General features: G+C 44.7%; 1 protein-coding gene across 40 annotated transcripts in view; it reads right to left on the bottom strand.

Annotated features, from left to right (window-relative positions):
• LOC110524815 (discs large homolog 1-like protein) overlaps positions 1 to 21,943 on the bottom strand; it is a 299,597-nt gene that overhangs the window by 164,318 nt on the left and 113,336 nt on the right. For 24 of the 40 annotated variants that reach the window (XM_090236282.1, XM_090236283.1, XM_036978822.2 and 21 more), the window contains one exon: positions 20,709 to 21,017. In XM_090236282.1, the coding sequence (XP_090092408.1) occupies positions 20,709 to 21,017 (309 nt within the window). Of the gene's footprint in view, positions 1 to 8,334; positions 8,443 to 20,708; positions 21,018 to 21,943 lie in introns of all 40 variants that reach the window. The other 16 variants (XM_036978809.2, XM_090236279.1, XM_090236284.1 and 13 more) reach the window with 1 other exon arrangement.

Genomic DNA, 21,943 nt, shown 5'->3' with positions numbered 1-21,943 from the left:
AATCAACAACCCTGATCAATGTCTCCAAATCAACCTCATACTAAACAAATCAACAACCCTGATCAATGTCTCCAAATCAACTCTATACTAAACAAATCAACAACCCTGATCAATGTCTCCAAATCAACAACCCTGATCAATGTCTCCAAATCAACAACCCTGATCAATGTCTCCAAATCAACTCCACACAAAACAAATCAACAACCCTGATCAATGTCTCCAAATCAACTCTATACTAAACAAATCAACAACCCTGATCAATGTCTCCGAATCAACTCCATACTAAACAAATCAACAACCCTGATCAATGTCTCCAAATCAACAACCCTGATCAATGTCTCCAAATCAACTCCATACTAAACAAATCAACAACCCTGATCAATGTCTCCAAATCAACAACCCTGATCAATGTCTCCAAATCAACTACATACTAAACAAATCAACAACCCTGATCAATGTCTCCAAATCAACCCCATACTAAACAAATCAACAACCCTGATCAATGTCTCCAAATCAACTCCATACTAAACAAATCAACAACCCTGATCAATGTCTCCAAATCAACAACCCTGATCAATGTCTCCAAATCAACTCCATACTAAACAAATCAACAACCCTGATCAATGTCTCCAAATCAACCTCATACTAAACAAATCAACAACCCTGATCAATGTCTCCAAATCAACTCTATACTAAACAAATCAACAACCCTGATCAATGTCTCCAAATCAACTCCGTACAAAACAAATCAACAACCCTGATCAATGTCTCCAAATCAACAACCCTGATCAATGTCTCCAAATCAACTCTATACTAAACAAATCAACAACCCTGATCAATGTCTCCAAATCAACAACCCTGATCAATGTCTCCAAATCAACTCCATACTAAACAAATCAACAACCCTGATCAATGTCTCCAAATCAACAACCCTGATCAATGTCTCCAAATCAACTACATACTAAACAAATCAACAACCCTGATCAATGTCTCCAAATCAACTCCGTACAAAACAAATCAACAACCCTAGCTTCATATATAAACAGTAAACAAATCTTACAAACAACCTATAAACCAACTTCACAGTTGTTAGTTCTCATTCACAGTGGTTGAAAACACAGACAGAAGTCTGGTCTGGAAATGTTCACTGCATAGAGTGAGAGGGCAGTGAAGAGTTCATCAGCTTACAGTGTCAGTCAATGACAGACCCTATGACACCTACCCACAATTAATGACAGTAGATACATCCCCCCCTACCTACCAGTAAGGTCTGCTGCAGTCCCTTGGTTCTCCTCATGGTCTTGATTAGGCGCCAGCCTATCTTTTTGGCGTACCACACTGAGGCCAACATGTCCCCCTCTGGTACGGCTCGCGCTAACACACACACACACACACACACACACACCTCCTGATCGTGGGTCTGTCTGTGGGGACCTGAAAGGGGTCTGTCGAGGAGCAGAGCTCAGGAGATGCTAACTTGTCCCCCTGCGTCGCACAACACAGCCAGCATGTCACCGCCAAGCAGAACGCTGAGCCACAAGCCGGAGTGTGTGTGTGTGTGTGTGTGTGTGGCGAGTACGAGATAAGGAACCGCTGCTCTGTCTGCTTCCAGCGGCACACACACACACACACACACAGGACGCTAAGGGACAGTGATGAGAGACGAGTGGTTGGCATGGGAGGGAGACAGCAGGTTTAGAGGACTCTAAATTTCCGTCTGCTGAATCATTCACTTAGAGAGAGAGAGAGAGAGAGAGAGAGAGAAGGGGAGAGAGAGAAGGGGAGGGGAGAGAGAGAAGGGGAGAGAGAGAAGGGGAGAGAGAGGAGGGGGGGGAAGGCGGAGGTGGATCATTTCTCACTGTTGTCTCACTCTTCCCCCTCCCCATCCCTCCTCCCAGCCCCATCACCACATTCTGTCCCCCCCCCCCCCCCCCCCTCCTCTCTCAGGCAGGAGAGCCCCTCTCCTAAGCCAAACTAGAGAGCCCCTCCACTAAGTCATACTAGAGAGCCCCTCCGCTAAGTCATACTAGAGAGCCCCTCCGCTAAGTCATACTAGAGAGCCCCTCCGCTAAGTCATACTAGAGAGCCCCTCCGCTAAGTCATACTAGAGAGGCCCTCCAGTCCCTTGGTTCATACTAGAGAGGCCCTCCACTAAGTCATACTAGAGAGCCCCTCCGCTAAGTCATAGTAGAGTGCCCCTCCACTAAGTCATGCTAGAGAGCCCCTCCAGTCCCTTGGTTCATACTAGAGAGGCCCTCCACTAAGTCATACTAGAGAGCCCCTCCACTCCCTTGGTTCACACTAGAGAGGTCCTCCACTAAGTCATACTAGAGAGCCCCTCCACTAAGTCATACTAGAGAGCCCCTCCACTAAGTCATACTAGAGAGCCCCTCCTCTAAGTCATACTAGAGAGGCCCTCCACTAAGTCATACTAGAGAGCCCCTCCACTAAGTCATACTAGAGAGGCCCTCCACTAAGTCATACTAGAGAGGCCCTCCACTAAGTCATACTAGAGAGGCCCTCCACTAAGTCATACTAGAGAGCCCCTCCACTAAGTCATACTAGAGCCCCTCCACTAAGTCATACTAGAGCCCCTCCACTAAATCATACTAGCCAACAACTTTAGATAACACGCAGAGCTCCACCACAGCAGGTTGAGTCTCCGACCAGCCAATCACTCCTTCACTTCCGTCCCTCCATGTCTCTCTCAGAGGGCAGAAGTTGGCACTTCTCATAGTCTACCCTAATATAGTACATTAGCTTAATGACACAGAGAGGTACTGGCCTGCGATCACTAAGGCTTCATTCACACAGGCAACCCAATTCAGATATATGTTTTTCTCACAAATTGCTCTTTTGACCAATCAGATCAGCTCTCAAAAAGATCTGATGTGATTGGTCAAAAGACCAATTAGTGAAAAAACATATCTGAATTAGGCTGCCTGTGTGAACTTTCTCTAGGTGTGTCCACACTAACATAGTATTCACACTTACACATTCTAGTGGGCTAGCACCAACCTTAACCCAGGGCTAGCTGGTCCTGCTCCGGAGCAGGGGTAACGTCGACTTTACGGGGTTAGCCCCAGAAACACGGTGAAACAGGGTCAAGAACAACGCCTAGAATGCTCACTGTCCAATCACAAAAGCTGCACTATCACTTAATTCACATATGCTTGTGATGCCTGTATTGTGTTCTGTAGGTTATATTGATAAGTAACATTTCCCTGTAATGTGTTCTGTATGTTATATTGATAAGTAACATTTCCTCCATACAGCTGAGGGCAAAAAGCCTAAATTCTTTCATCTGTGCAAAAGCATTGGTTGCTAATGCCGAACAAAATGGTTTGCTTTGCAGGCTGGCTAATGTCTTCTCACTCTACAGCTGAAAGGGCAGCAAACCCTCCATTTTCATCTGTTTTCTATTGACATTTAGTTGGATAAATCCATGACAATAATATTGTTGTATGATTTCACCAGGGTCAGAAGAGTTGATGTCTCGTTCGTGCACAACATTCTCTGTACAGGGGTGCGATAGCATTTTAAAAATTAAACATTGTTGCTGAGGTCGGACAAACCATCAGTGTTGGAAATCAAATGCTCGGCTAGAATTTAGAGCAAATCAGGTGGTAATAAATGTCTTATTGTTTATATTGTTGGTCTCGTGTCAGAGATAGAATGTTGGTCTCGTGTCAGAGATAGAATGTTGGTCTCTTGTCAGAGATAGAATGTTGGTCTCGTGTCAGAGATAGAATGTTGGTCTCGTGTCAGAGATAGAATGTTGGTCTCGTGTCAGAGATAGAATGTTGGTCTCGTGTCAGAGATAGAATGTTGGTCTCGTGTCAGAGATAGAATGTTGGTCTCTTGTCAGAGATAGAATGTTGGTCTCTTGTCAGAGATAGAATGTTGGTCTCGTGTCAGAGAAAGAATGTTGGTCTCGTGTCAGAGAAAGAATGTTGGTCTCGTGTCAGAGATAGAATGTTGGTCTCGTGTCAGAGATAGAATGTTGGTCTCGTGTCAGAGATAGAATGTTGGTCTCGTGTCAGAGATAGAATGTTGGTCTCGTGTCAGAGATAGAATGTTGGTCTCTTGTCAGAGATAGAATGTTGGTCTCTTGTCAGAGATAGAATGTTGTTCTCGCGTCAGAGATAGAATGTTGGTCTCGTGTCAGAGATAGAATGTTGGTCTCTTGTCAGAGATAGAATGTTGGTCTCGTGTCAGAGAAAGAATGTTGGTCTCGTGTCAGAGAAAGAATGTTGGTCTCGTGTCAGAGATAGAATGTTGGTCTCGTGTCAGAGATAGAATGTTGGTCTCGTGTCAGAGATAGAATGTTGGTCTCTTGTCAGAGATAGAATGTTGGTCTCGTGTCAGAGAAAGAATGTTGGTCTCGTGTCAGAGAAAGAATGTTGGTCTCGTGTCAGAGATAGAATGTTGGTCTCGTGTCAGAGATAGAATGTTGGTCTCGTGTCAGAGATAGAATGTTGGTCTCGTGTCAGAGATAGAATGTTGGTCTCGTGTCAGAGATAGAATGTTGGTCTCGTGTCAGAGATAGAATGTTGGTCTCGTGTCAGAGATAGAATGTTGGTCTCTTGTCAGAGATAGAATGTTGGTCTCGTGTCAGAGATAGAATGTTGGTCTCGTGTCAGAGAAAGAATGTTGGTCTCGTGTCAGAGATAGAATGTTGGTCTCGTGTCAGAGATAGAATGTTGGTCTCGTGTCAGAGAAAGAATGTTGGTCTCGTGTCAGAGATAGAATGTTGGTCTCGTGTCAGAGATAGAATGTTGGTCTCGTGTCAGAGATAGAATGTTGGTCTCGTGTCAGAGATAGAATGTTGGTCTCGTGTCAGAGATAGAATGTTGGTAGTGTGTACGAGATAGAATGTTGGTAGTGTGTACGAGATAGAATGGTGGTCCATGTTGTGTTTGTCCATTAGCCCAGGGCTTTGGAATACAACTGTGAATACTTAGCCCAGGGTTAACAAATGCTTGTGTTAACACAGGATAAGCTAGTCCAGGGCCAGTGGGGCTAAGAACAACGCAGTGTAAAAAGGTATTCTCTGCCCATCAGTACCACCTATCTGTACTCTGTATGGCACCAGGCCCATCAGTACCATCTATATTAGAGGTTGACCCGATTATGATTTTTCAACACTGATACCGATTAATCGGACAATTTTTTTAAATGTTATTTGTAATAATGACAATTACAACAATACTGAATGAACACTTATTTTAACTTAATATAATACATCAATAAAATCAATTTAGCCTCAAATAAATAATGAAACATGTTCAATTTGGATTAAATAATGCAAAAACAAAGTGTTGGAGAAGAAAGTAAAAGTGCAATATGTGCCATATAAGAAAGCTAACGTTTAAGTTCCTTGCTCAGAACATGAGAACATATGAAAGCTGGTGGTTCCTTTTAACATGAGTCTTCAATATTCCCAGGTAAGAAGTTTTAGGTTGTAGTTATTATAGGAATTATAGAACTATTTCCCTCTATACCATTTGTATTTCATATAACTTTGACTATTGGATGTTCTTATAGGCACTTTAGTATTGCCAGTGTAACAGAATAGCTTCCGTCCCTCTAGTTAGCGCGCGCTAACTAGCTAGCCATTTCACTTCGGTTACACAAGCCTCATCTCGGGAGTTGATAGGCTTGAAGTCATAAACAGCGCAACGAAGAGCTGCTGGCAAAACGCACAAAAGTGCTGTTTGAATGAATGCTTACGAGCCTGCTGCTGCCTACCACCGCTCAGTCAGATACTTGTATGCTCAGTCAGATTATATGCAATGCAGGACACACTAGAAAATATCTATTAATATCATCAACCATGTCTAGTTAACTAGTGATTATGATTGATTGTTTTTATTAAGATAAGTTTAATGCTAGATAGCAACTTATCTTGGCTTACTGCATTCGCGTAACAGGCAGTCTCCTTGTGGAGTACAACGAGAGAGAGGCAGGTCATTATTGGTTTGGACTAGTTAACTGTAAGGTTGCAAGATTGGATCCCTCGAGCTGACAAGGTGAAAATCTGTCGTTCTGCCCCTGAACAAGGCAGTTAACCCACCATTCCTAGGCCGTCATTGAAAATAAGAATGTGTTCTTAACTGACTAGTTAAATAAAGGTATATAAAAAAATATGGGAAAAAAACAACATTTATTTATTTTTTAAATATTTTTTTACATACCGGCAAATTGGCGCCCAAAAATACCGATTTCCGATTGTTATGAAAACTTGAATTCGGCCTCAATTAATCGGCCATTCCGATTAATCGGTCAACCTCTATTCTATATGTACTGTGCATGGAACCAGGCCCATCAGTACTCTGTATGGCACCAGGCCCATCAGTACTCTGTATGGAACCAGGCCCATCAGTACTCTGTATGGAACCAGGCCCATCAGTACCATCTATCTGTACTCTGTATGGCACCAGGCCCATCAGTACCATCTATCTGTACTCTGTATGGCACCAGGCCCATCAGTACAGTCTATCTGTACTCTGTATGGCACCAGGCTACCAGGTCCATCAGTACCGTCTATCTGTACTCTGTATGGCACCAGGTCCATCAGTACCGCCTATCTGTACTCTGTATGGCACCAGGCCCATCAGTACAGTCTATCTGTACTCTGTATGGCACCAGGCCACCAGGCCCATCAGTACAGTCTATCTGTACTCTGTATGGCACCAGGCCACCAGGCCCGTCAGTACAGTCTATCTGTACTCTGTATGGCACCAGGTCCATCAGTACCGCCTATCTGTACTCTGTATGGCACCAGGCCCATCAGTACCGCCTATCTGTACTCTGTATGGCACCAGGTCCATCAGTACCGCCTATCTGTACTCTGTATGGCACCAGGCCCATCAGTACAGTCTATCTGTACTCTGTATGGCACCAGGCCACCAGGCCCGTCAGTACAGTCTATCTGTACTCTGTATGGCACCAGGTCCATCAGTACCGCCTATCTGTACTCTGTATGGCACCAGGCCCATCAGTACCGCCTATCTGTACTCTGTATGGCACCAGGTCCATCAGTACCGCCTATCTGTATTCTGTATGGCACCAGGCCAATCTCCTTGCCCAGACCGAAATTAAATGGAGCAGTTGAAGATAGCTCATGCACTTATTGGCCTGAAGGAGCAGTCCACATATCACAGCATGGACTCAACTCTGCTCCTATAAACACTAGGTTCACTGGACAGGAGATGGCTACTGAGGGGAAGGAGACGTACAAAACAAAATGAAATCTGACAGGATGGTTGAAACCATAACCATTAGCCAAACATTTTTTAACGGTCTATTTCTCAGAAGGCCATTTTTCATGACATAAAGCTCACTTCCTCAATGAAAATGAGCTGAATACTAAACAAATGTACATGCCAACAGTTGATCAAATCAAGATGTTATTGGTCACATACACATGGTTAGCAGATGTTATTGGTCACACACACATGGTTAGCAGATGTTATTTGCGACAGCAGAGCCAGCTACAAGATCACAAAGACACACAAATGAGCCCTTTTGCAATCCAAAGTCATGACATCCATGTAAACAGAAAAGACAAAACAACGTTGCTCTAGCCATCTCAAAGCTGGCACGCTCTCTATGGGTAATGGTGCCACCTAGGGCTGGCAACGTGTTACTGCAACACTGGCAGGAATACTGACAATGTAAGAGCTATAGAAGTGTTATCAACAAATGAAATAACTAAAAAGCAACAACAACAAAAAAGCTTGGGCAGCGATGTGGTCAGAGTGGGCAGCGATGTGGTCAGAGTGGGCAGCGATGTGGTCAGAGTGGGCAGCGAGGTGGTCAGAGTGGGCAGCGATGTGGTCAGAGTGGGCAGCGATGTGGTCAGAGTGGGCAGCGAGGTGGTCAGAGTGGGCAGCGAGGTGGTCAGAGTGGGCAGCGAGGTGGTCAGAGTGGGCAGCGATGTGGTCAGAGTAGGCAGCGAGGTGGTCAGAGAGGTGGTCAGAGTGGGCAGCGAGGTGGTCAGAGTGGGCAGCGAGGTGGTCAGAGTGGGCAGCGAGGTGGTCAGAGTGGGCAGCGAGGTGGTCAGAGTGCACAGCGATGTGGTCAGAGTGGACAGCGATGTGGTCAGAGTGCACAGCGATGTGGTCAGAGTGGGAAGCGATGTGGTCAGAATGGAAAGCGATGAGGTCAGAATGGAAAGCGATGAGGTCAGAATGGAAAGCGATGAGGTCAGAATGGAAAGCGATGAGGTCAGAATGGAAAGCGATGAGGTCAGAATGGAAAGCGATGTGGTCATTCCGAGGCGACATAACGGAGCGTGGCACAGCAGGTGGTTGGGTCAGTTGGTGTTACCTGTAGAAGGGCGTGGTGGGTAGCATACAGCGTAGAGAAGTCAGGAACAGGAACGTCCTCATAGCCTACAGGCGAGCCAGCGTCGAAGATACACTCCAACGACTCTACCTACAGTACAGAGGACAGGGACTCAGCATGTTACTACAAGGTGTACACACACACACACACACACACACACACACACAGCATCTGGAAAGTATTCAGACCCCTTGACTTTCTACACATTTTGTTATATTACAGCCTTATTCTAAAATGGATTCAATTGTCCCCCCCCCTCAATCTACCCACAATAGCCCATAATGACGAAGCAAAAACATGTTAAGTTTTCAGACCCTTTATTCAGTACTTTGTTGAAGCACCTTTGGCAGCGATTACAGACTCGACTCTTCTTGGATGTGACGCTACAAGCTTGGCACACCTGTCTTTTTGGACTTCTTACAGATTGGATGGGGAGCGTCGCTGCTCAGCTATTTTCAGGTCTCTCCAGCGATGTCCGGGCTCTGGCTGGGCCACTCAAGGACATTCAGAGATTTGTTCCGAATCCACTCCTGCGCTGTCTTGGCTGTGTGCTTAGGGTTGTTGTCCTGTTGGAAGGTGAACCTTCGCCTGTGTCTGAGGTCCTGAGCACTCTGGAGCAGGTTTTCATCAAGGATCTCTCTGTACTTTGCTCCGTTCATCTTTCTCGCGATCCTGACTAGTCTCCCAGTCTCTGCCGCTGAAAAACATCCCCACAGTATGATGCTGCCACCACCATGTTTCACTGTAGGTACCAGGTTTCCTCCAAGCGTAATGCTTGGCATTCAGGCCAGGGTGTTCAATGTTTGTTTCATCAGACCAGAGAATCTTGTTTCTCATAATCAGAGTCTTTAGGTGCCTTTTAGCAAACTCCAAGTGGGCTGTCATGTGGCTTTGACTGAAGAGTGGCTTCACCGATTACTCACTTTGGCCTGGCGGCCAGCTCTAGGAAGAGTCTTGGTGGTTCCAAACTTCTTCAATTTAAGAATGGAGGCCACTGTGTTCTTGGGGAGCTTCAATGCTGCAGATTTGTTTGGGTACCCTTCCCCAGATGGACTGTCAACTGTGGGACCTTATATAGACAGGTGTGTGCCTTTCCAAATCATGTCCAATCAACTGAATTTACAACTCCAGTCAAGTTGTAGAAACATCAAGGATGATAAATGGAAACAGGACGCACATGAGCTCAATTTTGAGTCTCATAACAAAGGGTCTGAATACGTATGTAAAGAAAGTAACCTGTTTTTGCTTTGTCATTATGGGGTATTGTGATGTCATTGTGGGGTATTGTGATGTCATAATGGGGTATTGCGATGTCATTGTGGGGTATTGTGATGTCATAATGGGGTATTGTGATGTCATAATGGGGTATTGTGATGTCATAATGGGGTATTGTGATGTCATAATGGGGTGTTGTGATGTCATAATGGGGTATTGCGATGTCATTGTGGGGTATTGTGATGTCATTGTGGGGTATTGTGATGTCATTGTGGGGTATTGTGATGTCATTGTGGGGTATTGTGATGTCATTATGGGGTATTGTGATGTCATTATGGGGTATTGTGATGTCATTATGGGTTATTGTGATGTCATTGTGGGGTATTGTGATGTCATTATGGGGTGTTGTGATGACATTATGGGGTATTGTGATGTCATTATGGGGTATTGTGTGTAGGTTGATGAGGGGGAAAAAAACTATTTAATCCATTTTAGAATAAGACTGAAATGTAACAAAATATGGAAAAGGGGAAGGGGCCTGAATACTTCCCGAATGCACTGTGTACATACCAATGTACATACACAACTGAGAGACACTGAAATGTGTTCACACGCAGTGATGAGGTAGGATCAGTATAATGAGATGATATCAAAATCGGCCAGGATGCTGTCTGCTCAGATGGATACTGTAGCCCCCTCAAACTCTGGACCTCGAAGCCAGTTCCAAATCAAATCTAATTGTATTGGTTACATACACATATCCACTGCATGTTATTGTTCCCCTCTAATCAGGGACTGATTTAGACCTGGGACACCTGGTGGGTGCAATTATTTATCAGGGAGGACAGAAAATCAGCAGCACTCTGGAACCTCGTACGGTCAGAGTTGAAAACCCCTGCTGTAGCCTATACTACGAACGCAACACTAAGAGAAGCCAAAGTTCCCCTCCTGAAGAGAACGCCAAGCTCACAGAGACCATTTAAACTCCACATACAAATCTCCATGCAAAAATCCACACACTTGGATTTCTTCAAGATGAACAGAGATGATGCGACGGCTGAATGGAAGATGACCGTGACAGCATGAAAAGCCCCCCCCCCGTATGAAAGAGAGTGCAAGTCATGGCGATGCAGAGCTTTGAAAACAGAAACGTGCGTTTGTGCAGCCAGCAAGACGAATGCGTGAGCTGTACATACATCCCAATGAAAATGCACTACGAGTATCTAATTTACAATTTACAACAACCACTTCCTGCTAAAACGTTAGAGATACACTTTATAAAACAACTTAACAAAACACGCCCAGTAAATATGACACTACACAGTGAGGGTGAACTTTTATGTGTGACTGTGGAGAGGTATGGCGGTGTGTGGCGTGTGTCATAAAAGTATGCTGCTGTGTGTACTGCGTGTTGTTCTGGCCAGTACATAAGGTCATGAGGGACAGTGCAGTTGGGTGCAGGCTGGCCCAGCCCCCACAGCCCTGAGGGACCGGAGTCCTGGAGAGAAACAAGATGGCTGCTCCATCTGTCAGGGCCTACAGAGCCAAGCAGCCCAATGGGATGCTACTGTGAGGCTACGCAAACACCCCGCACGGGGCACCACCAAAATAACCACACAGAGACACACAGAACTAACAAACAAAACACTAGTCACAACAAATCTTTAAAAAGAGTCAAAGGCATCACTGAAAATTTTACTTGGGTTTAGTAAATTAGCTTTATGACTTAGCTCTAGTAAAGAAGTTACAATATGTCAATGTTCATTGTCTGTGTCAACAGTTAAATATTGTCATATTGTCTTTACATATCCAACCCTGTCTGAGCTAATACAGGTCCCAAGGTCCTAGAGGTGGTCAATATATGATTGGGCCCAAAAAATGTAGTTGCAGAGAAATGGTGTCCTCCCAGCTGCAGTGACAAGAATAATTCACTAGGTGGCGGAATAGAGCCGTTATGAACAATGACCATGACATCCTACAAGTTCCATTTAAACTGGTGTACACAACAAGATTTTGGCCTCGATGAAGCTTTCCCAGACAAGCTTTAGAGATCAGAGACAAAATCCCTATGTTGTTGCCTTCCTCGGGGCACACGGCCGCCACGGAAGCTCATTAAATGTGAGTGGGTCAGAGACGCAATCTGAAGGCTACTGATCCCGTCTTTGAGCAGAGTCCCAGACGTCCCGATATTTTCTAACATGTTTGATTTTATGGGCACAAAATCTGCAATCCTCTTGTAGTGTGAGATGGGCAACGACAAGTTCTGAGAACTGTGATTAACAATAGCCAATGAGAGCTCGCCAGAGAATAAGGCAGTGGGTTAATGCTCACTACTATTATGCGTTTGTAGTTGCCTTTAAAAAGGTGCAATATCCTGGAATCACTCAGTCTAATTTCAGTTTATGTGACAAAACGAGCACTCAGAATGTTGAGAATCATTGTACCATCTAAACCGCTGTGAAATATATTTTATATAACATTGTATTTTCAGCTGTTTGAAGCTGGTGTAAGAAACCGAAAGTAAAAGACTCAACAACAAAAAACCTAAACGTAAGAACGGGAAGCATAGAAATACTGCTTATCTTAACCGGGGTAAGGTCATCATCGAAGTAAGCCGATTCAAACACCTGATTTTCTGAGTAATCTTTAGAATGATTACGACATGTAAACCGTTTAAATGGGTTTTCCAGGGGAGTATCTGATCGGAACATGTGCCATCGCAATCCTTAGCTCTTTTACGCGTGTGAAGTGAGTTCAGAAAAACGAAAAGTATGAATCTTAGAAATAGTTTACACAAGAAATAAGAATTTGTTCTTAACTGACTTGCCTAGTTAAATAAAGGTTATATAAAAAAAATACAAACTTTATATGTCCGAACTCAGAAGGTTGTTGTGGTAGAATATACATTTTGATTAGCAATTTTCTGCATTTATCAAAGTCCCATCAGATAACTTGATTTCAGATGTGTCCATGTAAACAGGATTATTAGCTAAACTGTTATTCTCGCAAAGCATGTCAACGTTTAAATCCAACTATTATATTAATCAGATTATTCACACTAATCCTATTATGTACTGTAACCAGACAGCAGGTATGGAGAATCCTCACGAGCCCCCCGTGCCACATCGTTTAGTGACCTCACCACAACGTTGGCAAGACAACAGACTACAGGACAGAAATGGTTCAATGTGAGAGGCTCAGCATTGTTAGGACTTTGATGGTCTTGTTGTAGTGTACACCCAGCATGACTGTAGCCTGTCTGGCTTGAAACATCTGAACTGTTCTTAATGTCACATGATTAGTGAGAATCTAGAAACAGCACGGTAGCACCATATCTAGAAACAACACGGTAGCACCATATCTAGAAACAACACGGTAGCACCATATCTAGAAACAACACGGTAGCACCATATCTAGAAACAACACGGTAGCACCATATCTAGAGACAACACGGTAGCACCATATCTAGAGACAACACGGTAGCACCATATCTAGAGACAACACGGTAGCACCATATCTAGAAACAACACGGTAGCACCATATCTAGAGACAACACGGTAGCACCATATCTAGAGACAACACGGTAGCACCATATCTAGAAACAACACGGTAGCACCATATCTAGAAACAACACGGTAGCACCATATCTAGAAACAACACGGTAGCACCATATCTAGAAACAACACGGTAGCACCATATCTAGAGACAACACGGTAGCACCATATCTAGAGACAACACGGTAGCACCATATCTAGAAACAACACGGTAGCACCATATCTAGAGACAACACGGTAGCACCATATCTAGAGACAACACGGTAGCACCATATCTAGAAACAACACGGTAGCACCATATCTAGAAACAACACGGTAGCACCATATCTAGAAACAACACGGTAGCACCATATCTAGAAACAACACGGTAGCACCATATCTAGAAACAACACGGTAATCCTATTATGTACTGTAACCAGACAGCAGGTATGGAGAATCCTCACGAGCCCCCCGTGCCACATCGTTTAGTGACCTCACCACAACGTTGGCAAGACAACAAACTACAGGACAGAAATGGTTCAATGTGAGAGGCTCAGCATTGTTAGGACTTTGATGGTCTTGTTGTAGTGTTCACCCAGCATGACTGTAGCCTGTCTGGCTTGAAACATCTGAACTGTTCTTAATGTCACATGATTAGTGAGAATCTAGAAACAGCACGGTAGCACCATATCTAGAAACAACACGGTAGCACCATATCTAGAAACAACACGGTAGCACCATATCTAGAAACAACACGGTAGCACCATATCTAGAAACAACACGGTAGCACCATATCTAGAAACAACACGGTAGCACCATATCTAGAGACAACACGGTAGCACCATATCTAGAGACAACACGGTAGCACCATATCTAGAAACAACACGGTAGCACCATATCTAGAAACAACACGGTAGCACCATATCTAGAAACAACACGGTAGCACCATATCTAGAAACAACACGGTAGCACCATATCTAGAAACAACACGGTAATCCTATTATGTACTGTAACCAGACAGCAGGTATGGAGAATCCTCACGAGCCCCCCGTGCCACATCGTTTAGTGACCTCACCACAACGTTGGCAAGACAACAGACTACAGGACAGAAATGGTTCAATGTGAGAGGCTCAGCATTGTTAGGACTTTGATGGTCTTGTTGTAGTGTTCACCCAGCATGACTGTAGCCTGTCTGGCTTGAAACATCTGAACTGTTCTTAATGTCACATGATTAGTGAGAATCTAGAAACAACACGGTAGCACCATATCTAGAAACAACACGGTAGCACCATATCTAGAAACAACACGGTAGCACCATATCTAGAGACAACACGGTAGCACCATATCTAGAGACAACACGGTAGCACCATATCTAGAAACAACACGGTAGCACCATATCTAGAGACAACACGGTAGCACCATATCTAGAGACAACACGGTAGCACCATATCTAGAAACAACACGGTAGCACCATATCTAGAAACAACACGGTAGCACCATATCTAGAAACAACACGGTAGCACCATATCTAGAAACAACACGGTAGCACCATATCTAGAAACAACACGGTAGCACCATATCTAGAAACAACACGGTAATCCTATTATGTACTGTAACCAGACAGCAGGTATGGAGAATCCTCACGAGCCCCCCGTGCCACATCGTTTAGTGACCTCACCACAACGTTGGCAAGACAACAAACTACAGGACAGAAATGGTTCAATGTGAGAGGCTCAGCATTGTTAGGACTTTGATGGTCTTGTTGTAGTGTTCACCCAGCATGACTGTAGCCTGTCTGGCTTGAAACATCTGAACTGTTCTTAATGTCACATGATTAGTGAGAATCTAGAAACAGCACGGTAGCACCATATCTAGAAACAACACGGTAGCACCATATCTAGAAACAACACGGTAGCACCATATCTAGAAACAACACGGTAGCACCATATCTAGAAACAACACGGTAGCACCATATCTAGAAACAACACGGTAGCACCATATCTAGAGACAACACGGTAGCACCATATCTAGAGACAACACGGTAGCACCATATCTAGAAACAACACGGTAGCACCATATCTAGAAACAACACGGTAGCACCATATCTAGAAACAACACGGTAGCACCATATCTAGAAACAACACGGTAGCACCATATCTAGAAACAACACGGTAATCCTATTATGTACTGTAACCAGACAGCAGGTATGGAGAATCCTCACGAGCCCCCCGTGCCACATCGTTTAGTGACCTCACCACAACGTTGGCAAGACAACAGACTACAGGACAGAAATGGTTCAATGTGAGAGGCTCAGCATTGTTAGGACTTTGATGGTCTTGTTGTAGTGTTCACCCAGCATGACTGTAGCCTGTCTGGCTTGAAACATCTGAACTGTTCTTAATGTCACATGATTAGTGAGAATCTAGAAACAACACGGTAGCACCATATCTAGAAACAACACGGTAGCACCATATCTAGAAACAACACGGTAGCACCATATCTAGAGACAACACGGTAGCACCATATCTAGAGACAACACGGTAGCACCATATCTAGAAACAACACGGTAGCACCATATCTAGAGACAACACGGTAGCACCATATCTAGAGACAACACGGTAGCACCATATCTAGAAACAACACGGTAGCACCATATCTAGAAACAACACAGTAGCACCATATCTAGAAACAACACAGTAGCACCATATCTAGAAACAACACGGTAGCACCATATCTAGAAACAACACGGTAGCACCATATCTAGAAACAACACGGTAGCACCATATCTAGAAACAACACGGTAGCACCATATCTAGAGACAACACGGTAGCACCATATCTAGAGACAACACGGTAGCACCATATCTAGAAACAACACGGTAGCACCATATCTAGAAACAACACGGTAGCACCATATCTAGAAACAACACGGTAGCACCATATCTAGAGACAACACGGTAGCACCATATCTAGAGACAACACGGTAGCACCATATCTAGAGACAACACGGTAGCACCATATCTAGAAACAACACGGTAGCACCATATCTAGAGACAACACGGTAGCACCATATCTAGAGACAACACGGTAGCACCATATCTAGAAACAACACGGTAGCACCATATCTAGAAACAACACGGTAGCACCATATCTTGAGACAACACGGTAGCACCATATCTAGAGACAACACGGTAGCACCATATCTAGAGACAACACGGTAGCACCATATCTAGAGACAACACGGTAGCACCATATCTAGAGACAACACGGTAGCACCATATCTAGAGACAACACGGTAGCACCATATCTAGAAACAACACGGTAGCACCATATCTAGAGACAACACGGTAGCACCATATCTAGAGACAACACGGTAGCACCATATCTAGAAACAACACGGTAGCACCATATCTAGAAACAACACGGTAGCACCATATCTAGAAACAACACGGTAGCACCATATCTAGAAACAACACGGTAATCCTATTATGTACTGTAACCAGACAGCAGGTATGGAGAATCCTCACGAGCCCCCCGTGCCACATCGTTTAGTGACCTCACCACAACGTTGGCAAGACAACAGACTACAGGACAGAAATGGTTCAATGTGAGAGGCTCAGCATTGTTAGGACTTTGATGGTCTTGTTGTAGTGTACACCCAGCATGACTGTAGCCTGTCTGGCTTGAAACATCTGAACTGTTCTTAATGTCACATGATTAGTGAGAATCTAGAAACAGCACGGTAGCACCATATCTAGAAACAACACGGTAGCACCATATCTAGAAACAACACGGTAGCACCATATCTAGAAACAACACGGTAGCACCATATCTAGAGACAACACGGCAGCACCATATCTAGAAACAACACGGTAGCACCATATCTAGAAACAACACGGTAGCACCATATCTAGAAACAACACGGTAGCACCATATCTAGAGACAACACGGTAGCACCATATCTAGAAACAACACGGTAGCACCATATCTAGAAACAACACGGTAGCACCATATCTAGAAACAACACGGAAGCACCATATCTAGAAACAGCACGGTAGCACCATATCTAGAAACAACACGGTAGCACCATATCTAGAAACAACACGGTAGCACCATATCTAGAAACAACACGGTAGCACCATATCTAGAGACAACACGGTAGCACCATATCTAGAAACAACACAGCAGCACCATATCTAGAGACAACACGGTAGCACCATACACAGAGACAACACGGTAGCACCATACACAGAGACAACACGGTAGCACCATATCTAGAAACAACACGGTAGCACCATACACAGAGACAACACGGTAGCACCATACACAGAGACAACACGGTAGCACCATATCTAGAAACAACACGGTAGCACCATATCTAGAAACAACACGGTAGCACCATATCTAGAAACACGGTAGCACCATATCTAGAAACAACACGGTAGCACCATATCTGGAAACAACACGGTAGCACCATATCTAGAAACAACACGGTAGCACCATATCTAGAAACAACACGGTAGCACCATATCTAGAGACAACACGGTAGCACCATATCTAGAAACAACACGGTAGCACCATATCTAGAAACAACACGGTAGCACCATATCTAGAAACAACACGGTAGCACCATATCTAGAAACAACACGGTAGCACCATATCTAGAAACAACATGGTAGCACCATACACAGAGACAACACGGTAGCACCATATCTAGAGACAACACGGTAGCACCATATCTAGAAACACGGTAGCACCATATCTAGAAACAACACGGTAGCACCATATCTAGAAACAACATGGTAGCACCATACAGAGACAACACGGTAGCACCATATCTAGAGACAACACGGTAGCACCATATCTAGAAACACGGTAGCACCATATCTAGAAACAACACGGTAGCACCATATCTAGAGACAACACGGTAGCACCATATCTAGAAACACGGTAGCACCATATCTAGAAACAACACGGTAGCACCATATCTAGAAACAACATGGTAGCACCATACACAGAGACAACACGGCAGTACCATACACAGAGACAACACGGTAGCACCATATCTAGAAACACGGTAGCACCATACACAGAGACAACACGGTAGCACCATACACAGAGACAACACGGTAGCACCATATCTAGAAACAACACAGTAGCACCATATCTAGAAACACGGTAGCACCATATCTAGAAACACGGTAGCACCATACACAGAGACAACACGGTAGCACCATATCTAGAAACAACACGGTAGCACCATACACAGAGACAACACGGTAGCACCATATCTAGAAACACGGTAGCACCATATCTAGAAACAGCACAGCAGCACCATATCTAGAAACAACACGGTAGCACGATATCTAGAAACGCAGTAGCACCATATCTACAAACGCGGTAGCACCATATCTACAAACGCGGTAGCACCATACACAGAGACAACACGGTAGCACCATATCTAGAAACAACACGGTAGCACCATATCTAGAAACACGGTAGCACCATACACAGAGACAACACGGTAGCACCATATCTAGAAACAACATGGTAGCACCATATCTAGAAACAACACGGTAGCACCATACACAGAGACAACACGGCAGCACCATATCTAGAAACACGGTAGCACCATATCTAGAAACATGGTAGCACCATATCTAGAGACAACACGGTAGCACCATATCTAGAAACAACACGGTAGCACCATATCTAGAGACAACACGGTAGCACCATATCTAGAAACAACACGGTAGCACCATATCTAGAGACAACACGGTAGCACCATATCTAGAAACAACACGGTAGCACCATATCTAGAAACAACACGGTAGCACCATATCTAGAAACAACACGGTAGCACCATATCTAGAAACAACACGGTAGCACCATATCTAGAGACAACACGGTAGCACCATATCTAGAGACAACACGGTAGCATCATATCTAGAAACACGGTAGCACCATATCTAGAAACAACACGGTAGCACCATATCTAGAAACAACACGGTAGCACCATATCTAGAGACAACACGTTAGTACCATACACAGAGACAACACGGTAGCACCATATCTAGAGACAACACAGTAGCACCATAACTAGAGACAACACGGTAGCACCATATCTAGAGACAACACGGTAGCACCATACACAGAGACAACACGGTAGCACCATACACAGAGACAACACGGTAGCACCATACACAGAGACAACACGGTAGCACCATACAGTCTATGGTAAAGACACACGCTAGCCAACTGCTTGTGCGTATCTCTGGTTCTTACCACGGCTGTCTAGTACCTGAAAACTATGCCAACATTGAGATGTGCAGGCCTTTTGAAACAGCCCAAAGCTCTAATGCTTTGTGTGTTGATGCAAGCACTAAAGGGGCTTCTATTATGGTATCGTGTACAAGCGTGTTAAAAGGTAGGTGTATAAATAGGAAAGTATAAAGCAGATAAAGATATTTTAAAAAATAAGTGGAGGGAGGGAAATATATCAACCGTTCACTTTCATGTGCATGCAACCATATACCGTTTGTCTGTGTTAACACCATGCACCGTATGTTTGTCTGTCAACATCATGTACCATATGTTTGTCTGTGTTTACATCATGTACCGTATGTTTGTCTGTCAACATCATGTACCGTATGTTTGTCTGTGTTAACACCATGTACCGTATGCTTGTCTGTCAACATCATGTACCATATGTTTGTCTGTGTTAACATCATGCACCGTATGCTTGTCTGTGTTAACACCATGTACCGTATGCTTGTCTGTGTTAACACCATGTACCATATGTTTGTCTGTCAACACCATGTACCGTATGTTTGTCTGTGTTAACATTGTGTACCGTATGTTTGTCTGTCAACATCATGTACCGTATGCTTGTCTGTGTTAACACCCTGTACCGTATGTTTGTCTGTGTTAACACCATGTACCGTATGCTTGTCTGTCAACATCATGTACCATATGTTTGTCTGTGTTAACATCATGCACCGTATGCTTGTCTGTGTTAACACCATGTACCATATGCTTGTCTGTGTTAACACCATGTACCATATGTTTGTCTGTCAACACCATGTACCGTATGTTTGTCTGTGTTAACACCATGTACCGTATGTTTGTCTGTCAACACCATGTACCATATGTTTGTCTGTGTTAACACCATGTACCGTATGTTTGTCTGTGTTAACACCATGTACTGTATGTTTGTCTGTGTTAACACCATGTACTGTATGTTTGTCTGTGTTAACACCATGTACCGTATGCTTGTCTGTGTTAACACCATGTACCGTATGTTTGTCTGTGTTAACATTGTGTACCGTATGTTTGTCTGTCAACATCATGTACCGTATGTTTGTCTGTGTTAACACCATGTACCATATGTTTGTCTGTGTTAACACCATGTACCGTATGTTTGTCTGTGTTAACACCATGTACCGTATGCTTGTCTGTGTTAACACCATGTACCATATGTTTGTCTGTCAACACCATGTACCGTATGTTTGTCTGTGTTAACACCATGTACCATATGTTTGTCTGTGTTAACACCATGTACTGTATGTTTGTCTGTGTTAACACCATGTACATATATGCGGTGTCCTACCTTCATAGGGGAGATGTGTGCGTGGGAGACATATCCATGGACGTTCTCTATCTGAGACAGGTTTTTCTCCGCTACCTGGACCAGCTCTGGCCGTCCCTCCCCCCTGCCCTCTCTCTCTCCCCTGCCGTGGTGGTACCCGTCCAGGGTTCCTCCTCCATGGTGGCTGCGGAGGGTCCCGTGATGGCTCCCTGGCAGCTCCCGCTCTCTGCCTCTCTCCTCCAGGCTGGGGTAGGGGTGCTGGGGACAGGCCTGAGACTGACCCTGGTCCTGCTGGGGGGTAGAACCATCCTCATCCTGAATCCTGTACTTCTGTAGAGGGAAGGGGGGGGGGGGGGGGGGGGTTCTGTTAGTTTTGAGGTCACGGTGGAAGAGGACTAAGCACTTCTAAATGGGCTTAGTGTCACTCAGAGAGAACTGTCTGAAGACCAAACAGACTGTGTGCCATCACACTGTGTGTGTTTGCGTGTGCGAATGCGTTTATGCTATAGTGCGTGCATGTGTGTGCCTGCGTGTGTGTGTCTAGCTGTAGATCAGGCCAGGTGTTTGCCCGGCGTGGAACTAATAGCTTTAGGAGTGTGTCCCATCGTTCCATGATGATATAGCCACAATAGATAACAATAACATAATGTTGCTGAGACATACACAGCATGATCACATCTCTCTTCCACTGTGACTCCTACCTCTGACAACACAGACCCACACAATCAACCAGCAGAGCACTGCTACAGGGCAGGACGTTGTTAATCTGGGCCACTAGCAGAGCACTGCTACAGGGCAGGACGTTGTTAATCTGGGCCACTAGCAGAGCACTGCTACAGGGCAGGACGTCAGGACGTTGTTAATCTGGGCCACTAGCAGAGCACTGCTACAGGGCAGGACGTCAGGACGTTGTTAATCTGGGCCACTAGCAGAGCACTGCTACAGGGCAGGACGTCAGGACGTTGTTAATCTGGGCCACTAGCAGAGCACTGCTACAGGGCAGGACGGTCAGGACGTTGTTAATCTGGGCCACTAGCAGAGCACTGCTACAGGGCTGGACGTCAGGACGTTGTTAATCTGGGCCACTAGCAGAGCACTGCTACAGGGCAGGACGTCAGGACGTTGTTAATCTGGGCCACTAGCAGAGCACTGCTACAGGGCAGGACGTCAGGACGTTGTTAATCTGGGCCACTAGCAGAGCACTGCTACAGGGCAGGACGGTCAGGACGTTGTTAATCTGGGCCACTAGCAGAGCA

The sequence above is a fragment of the Oncorhynchus mykiss genome, chromosome 5, assembly GCF_057628025.1.
Source record: "Oncorhynchus mykiss isolate SJ-2025 chromosome 5, ASM5762802v1, whole genome shotgun sequence".
In the NCBI taxonomy this organism is placed as follows: domain Eukaryota; kingdom Metazoa; phylum Chordata; class Actinopteri; order Salmoniformes; family Salmonidae; genus Oncorhynchus; species Oncorhynchus mykiss.
The sequence above is the reverse complement of the archived record's forward strand: the minus strand, read 5'-3'. Positions and strand labels throughout refer to the sequence as shown.